We start from the raw sequence: 6,651 nt of genomic DNA on the forward strand, positions 1-6,651 counted from the left end.
TTCGTCTTGCTGTTCTTTTAATACAACTCATAAACCACTCCTGATAAATAAATAAAAAATTAACTCATTAACTACATCCCAATTAAACCCGTGATGTGACCACCACGTACTATGATGGTTACTCGACTGAGCAAAAGTCAGGTTTTAAGCTTCCAGTAAAGAGTAGATTAAGTAGAATTAAAAAAAAAACCATAATATCCCTTCCTGACAACATTTATTTATGAAGCAAGAGTATGCAACTTGATCCAAAAACAATTGGTTAATAATGTTTCTTATAGGTCTTTAAATATATATATATATATATATATATTTTATTCAGTATGAACTTTCTTCTATGCTATGTTGGATTGGCTGGAATTGAAGACATTTCAAAACTTTCGGGAATTCCAAAATTTTTTGTCGTTGGGTTGATTAAACTTATAAAATATCTTCTCAAAAATAATATATATATATATATATCTTAAAGAGAATTAATATCTGCCGCAGATAAGGATGATGAGGAAATAGTTGATGAATTTGTTGAAGAGTTGAGAGAGAAGAGGGAAGGTGACATAATGTGAAGGTGGCAGAGAAGTCCCCGAGCTTGCTGCCAACACTGTGAATGAGTAGCCCAGCTAAAACCGCAACATATTGATACTAGGGATTTGGAAGAAGAATAAGAAGAGAGAATTTTGAGTAGCCCAGCTAAAACCGCAACATATTGATACTAAGGTTAACTTTTACAATTTACACTATAACAACCAGTTCTGACCTAACTAGAAAGCAATATACAACATTCAAGTACAGCAAGTGAATCTATTAAAAAAAGAGTAAAGTTTCTTACATTTGAAGTTCAGAAGAAATAATAGGCAGCTCAAAAGTTGAAGAGCCAACATCAGCCTTGCATTGTTACATAGACAATGAAACAATCAGAGTCCTACCAATTAGTCTCCTCAATTAATTATACTAGTCTGCCAGCTTCAATTTCAGACACCACCGCCTACATTCCTCATCTCAGCTATTCTTCCACCACAACTCCACTGAATACACAGTTGGTCCATTTTTTGCTGATGATGGAACATTGTGCTTACAAATATATTAATGTACTTGCTAATACACACACATAACTGTACAGTGTACACATGTATTTCATATAAGGAGGATCTAAAATTTACAAAATTTGTCTCCAAACTGTTTTCAGAGGAATCTTATTCAACCCACTACGTGACATTTTATATAATTTTATATAATTATCTATGTATGCTTGTGATCAAATGAAAATTAGGTCATCTAAACTAGTTAGATTATTAATTATTTCATGTGATTAAAAGCACATGTAGATGGTTATTTTGATGATCATGTAATGAACTTGAAGAATATTCCTCCTAATGCAGTTTGGACAAAAATTCTGTTAATTTAGATTAGAAAGGCATGAAACACAGATACTTCCTGAACTTTTTCTTTCTGACAACAGCAGCCGTGTTTTCTTGATCTGCAGGTACTATATGGCTACTGAATGGTGGGGTCAGATTGTGAGAATTTGATGATGAACCTTCATTCCTGAGGTTTGGCTTCGGAATTTTGCTTCCTTGACGGTGCACAGCTGATTCGGGTGTAGAACTATCAGTTTTGGGGATTTCTGAAGGTGTCAACATTTTTTCTCTATTAAGAGATCCTGCGGAGCAAACATAAATTACATTAATTGATGTATATTATTATAGAGAAACAACATTAGCAATTGATAATAGAAGGATTCCCTGTTTACAGCAACAAAAGAAAGTGTAACAAAAGCTCAGATATTAGTATGGGCATCAAATTTGATGAGAGTGCTATAATAATTGAACAGGAGAAATTCAGAACTCAGTAGAAGATGGTTGAACTGCAACAGATTACAGACATACTGGGAATCTAAAAGAAAGTAACTAATGAATTTAAAATCCTAATCTCACTAAAAATGCATCTGGTCTCACTTGACAGCCTAAGGGCTGAACAATAAGATATTACTAACATATTTACCGCAGAATGATAATACATGAAGAAACAATTGTCACAATGAAATCTATAACAAACAGGTCAAATGGGGCTTACAGACATCCCGTGGGTCTTGAACTCATGATCTCACCCTCTATCTTACTGTTACAACTGGAGGAGCTGTCATCTAATCTATAGCTCATTGGTGAATGGACTTAGGAATTCATAGTTGTGGTGAATAAAAATTTGAACTTAGCCAAGGACAAAAATGCTAAACTTCAGCTGTAACATGATACTATTTTATTAATTCCAAATAAGTTTCTTAAATCAAATCTTAATCACATTGGATTGGAATGGGAATATCATTGTTGCACATCAAACAATAATCTTAAATTAAGCAATTATGCCTGGTATTGAACCAGAACATTTCACAGAAATCAACACTTTTTAAATCTTCAAGCCATGTGGCTGCTTAGCTTAAGCTACAGACAGCATGAAAGTAACAAATCAAGTCCCTTTCGATAAACACCATAATCATATATATAAATGTTAAAATTATAATTAAATGATTAAATTCATTATTTCCTAACAACTTAAGCTTCTGGGACAATTGCTAATTTATTATGGTATCAAACCAGAAAATTCTAAGTTTGATCCTTGTTACCACTCTACCTCTTGTTTAAAATGTTAGAAGTCCAACATGTTGGATCTCATTTATTAAGGGGGAGTTTAGGCCTATACGTGAGGGGGAGTGTTAGAATTATGATTAAATGATTAAATGATTAAATTCACTATTTCCTAATAGTTTAAACTTTTGAGAAAATTGATAATTTATCAATAAGAACCAGTACCTTGGATTTACTCAAGTTCAAAGATGTATGTGTCATTCAAGAAGATGATAATGATACTAATAGTTGTTATAAAAACTACAACAACAATTAAAGTGGAGTAGAGGAAAGTTGAAAATGATGACAGACCTGAAGTAGCTGGAAGCACAACCACCATGTTTGGTTTGACAGGTGCAGAGACATAACCAGCATTCCTCTGGTTATTTTCAGACTCCATTTCTTGCATCAAAGCCACTGAGTCAAACCAGTCATCTGATGAAATGGTCACGCAACTTGATTCTGAACTTGAAGAAGGGGATAAAGGATTCTCAAGATCCAAAATTTCAAGGTAATCATCTTCAGGATGGTCCTCTACTTCATGCAGATTTTGATGCTGATGATCTGGAGATCTCTCCCTCAAAGCCAGGATGACTCTGTTGTCAGCCACACTTACCTACAAAACATAATTACAAATAAAAAAAGAGAGAAAAAATAAACCACCACACACACACACACACACACACAAATAAAAGAAGGTTAAGTGTTACAAAGTTATAACTCTGGTTGGTCAATCGTGTATTTCTATAGTTCAAGGGGAAAATTGTAAAATGGGGTATTGTTTAGGGAGGAAAAGTGTAATTTCCCCAATAAAATTCTTCTAGATGAATCTTTATTGTGTCAAAGAATACCTTATGTTCGTCATGTTATCATCAAGAATTGACATTGTCTTCAAAGGTCTATTAGAGAAATATCCTCATTTAATCAACACTTAGCAATTAAGAATATACAAACTTCTAGGATGTGGAAAACCAAAGCAATATTCAGCTCTAATATAGGTAACTCTTGACAATCAAAATCCAGATCTACTCCCAATTTACAATTACAAGGATACCACCTTTCAAGTCACTGTGAACGCAGTTTTGCCTTCCTTGTCAGGTTAAGTGTTCAGCCTATTGATCGACACTGCACCATGCCAGTTTTGACCCTTGCACCCCTTCTCACCTCTCTCTACCCGACTGGACAACACATTGTGTCCGCAACTTGTGTTTGGCTAAGCCAATTTTCTAGCTTATTTGGCTTGTCTGACAAGTTACAGCTCTTTAAAGCATATTTTTCTAAGCACAACTTTGAGCTTATATTGTAAGCTAAATGTTAGCTGATAAAAATAAGCTATCCCAGACACACACTAAAACAGTATCCCTGACCAGAAATTTCCTTGGTTTAAGGTATTTGGTATATTCTTGTTTTAAGTTATCTAAATGCATTTGCCAATGAACTCTAGCTCAACTGGCATCTCCTCCCCTTATAAGTCCTGGGTGGAGGGTGAGATTGTGGGTTCAAGACTTATTGGTGCATGTGTAACTTACCAATCAAAAAGAAGAAAGAAAACTAATTTAAATGTCAAGGCCAGGAAGCTGAGGTTGACACACCTGAGGCTGGCTTGTGGAACTTTGTCCAATACTATTGTCGGCATTTGGAACAACTGATTGAGTAGTGTGAATGTGATTTTCACTTGCAGTATTAGTGCTACCCAGTTTCAGCTGCTTTTCATGGTTTTGGCTTTGCTCGCCATAACGGAAGACTCCGCACAGCGAGTTGGTTTCCTGCAGATTTTTCGCCAAACCAGCAGTTTGGTGTTGATAACAAAAGAAGAAGTTATTATGTGAGGTAACAAGCATATAATGCTAACAAATTCCATAGAATACCTTCATGTTGCTGCCTTCAAACTGTCTACTCTTCAATATCCTGTATTCATGCATCACCCAGTTGGTTCTACGCTCATGAGGCCCTTGGCCTTTATAGTGTTCAAATGTAGTTCTCAAACAAGTGGTCATAGAGTCTAAGACAATTTTATAGGCCTCTCCTTTGATACTCCATTTTCCATGATCATAAACTCCGTCCACCTCAGAGTGAATTAAGAACCACATGCCTGCACATACCAAATTACCAGAGATTACACTTAAAATAGTACAAAACATTAAGTCAAAACCCAGGAATATATTAATAAGAGCAATTTTTATTCAAAGATGAACACTAATTGAGCATATGTAGAAGGGAAAAAAAAAAAACTGAACTTTTTTCTTACAATAAACATGTTCTCTCTGAGAATAACAAAAAATTCTTTTTGTCTAATAAGTAAATGCTTACTAATAGGTATAGCGTAAAAGATTTCTAAAATGCATGAGTGAAACACCAAATGTTGTGGATGAGTTAATGTCCTCAAATTTATGCAGACTATGTGGAAGAAATAAAATGGATTTTTTTTTTCTCTTTTGTGATAAATGTCAATATATGCGATATCAGCACAAGGGTCAGCAACCATAATGACAAACAGAATTTACCCAAGACTGTAATCAATGCAGTAAAATGACAGAATTTTGGAAGTGGAGATGTAAACAGTAAGAATCTAAACACATATAATATCCAATGCCTCAATCCCTCAAAATATTACCAATCACTAAAATCAGAGTTCAAATAGGTACTAAAAACGAGTGATATTTTGGGAAAAGGAGGGGGGGAGGGTTTGAAGATTCCAAAATATATAAGCTACAAAGATTTCTACACCATCAACATATTATAAATTAAAAGAACATGAGACTTACCAGGGGGCAGATTTTCAGGGTCATAACGAAGAAAATCAATATCTGACATCAAATTGCTGGGGTGATCTCTGAGATCTCCCTTGTCAATTTTGCACAAACACCCAATGATTTTCTCAGCAGTAACATCTGATTCAATACCACTGGGAACTGGTAGAGGACACATTGTCAGACAATTCAAAAGGAAGGGAAACAAATCTGCGACCTGAATCTGTCCCTGCATAGATTGTAAAACAAAGGTTCATCAAGCTGCCGAAGACAATAAATAATTAGATGAGGTAGTCATATGTTGCCAATTCAGAAAAATGAAGAGAATTATTGTAGAACTAAATGATATGTTAGTTTTAGTATGCAAGTAAACTTCAATTTCATGAAAGAATTATGCTGCATCATCAGACATGGTCCTTTTGGGACCAATATCAAATGAAACACTCAAACACAGAAAGATTAACAACAAACAAAGACCAAATTACAGTATCCTCAACAATTGGATCTGATATAAAATCTAAAGTTCAAATTTTTAGCCACCCAGACCAGTATCAGCTACTAGTAAGACTGTAAGAGCACCCCAATTGCAAAGTTCAATGCTTGGGACAAGATTTACATCGAAACATAATAGCCAAACATGAATTAACCAAAAAATCTGATCTAATCTCGATTAAACAGTATATACTAAGTCTAAAAAGGTAGTTTGGCATTCAAACAATCCCACAAAGTTCACTAACAAATGGTCTAAAACAAGAAATCAATAACCAATATGATTTTGCACAGTATTGTGCTTGACTCAACCAAAATTCAGAACAAAAATTCTTACCCACAAAAATTCTAAGCAAAAAACAGATGAATTCATCAAATTCAAACATCGATTACACTCAAACTAACTCTAACCAAAATAACAGAGTTTATTCCAAAATTAAATTTCCAAAATTTATCAAAATACCAGTTTGATTCAAAAGGGTTTTCTCTTAAAAAAAAAAAAATCTAAAACTTCTGGGTTTCCTAAACTTTTCGTAAAAAGTAAATTTTTTTTTTTTTAAAATTTAAAAACTTTCCTACGCTTTTCTTTTTCCTTTTCTTTCACTTTCTCGTTAAACAAACAAAAAAAACCCGAAATGGAAAAAGGCCATGAATCAAGAATAAAGGAATTGATGATCTAAAAGGGAAATCAAGGACAATTAATGAAATTATAAGACAAAACCATACAGAAAATTAATAAGAAATCAAACCTCAGAGAGAAATTCTATCTTGTATCAAAAAAAAAAAAAAGAGGGATC

At 34.0% G+C, this 6,651-nt stretch overlaps 1 protein-coding gene across 1 annotated transcript; it reads right to left on the reverse strand.

Annotated features, from left to right (window-relative positions):
• Positions 1-768: 768 nt before the first annotated feature.
• On the reverse strand, positions 769-6,651 carry LOC115974284 (NAC domain-containing protein 13-like). The gene is made up of 6 exons (XM_031094556.1): positions 6,604-6,651; positions 5,381-5,594; positions 4,484-4,707; positions 4,208-4,381; positions 2,928-3,231; positions 769-1,654 (listed from the first exon to the last, which is right to left on the reverse strand). Exons 2-6 carry the CDS (start codon positions 5,541-5,543, stop codon positions 1,401-1,403), a joined length of 1,119 nt encoding a protein of 372 aa, XP_030950416.1. The 5' UTR covers positions 5,544-5,594; positions 6,604-6,651; the 3' UTR covers positions 769-1,400.

This window comes from Quercus lobata, chromosome 2, assembly GCF_001633185.2.
Source record: "Quercus lobata isolate SW786 chromosome 2, ValleyOak3.0 Primary Assembly, whole genome shotgun sequence".
Lineage (NCBI taxonomy): Eukaryota > Viridiplantae > Streptophyta > Magnoliopsida > Fagales > Fagaceae > Quercus > Quercus lobata.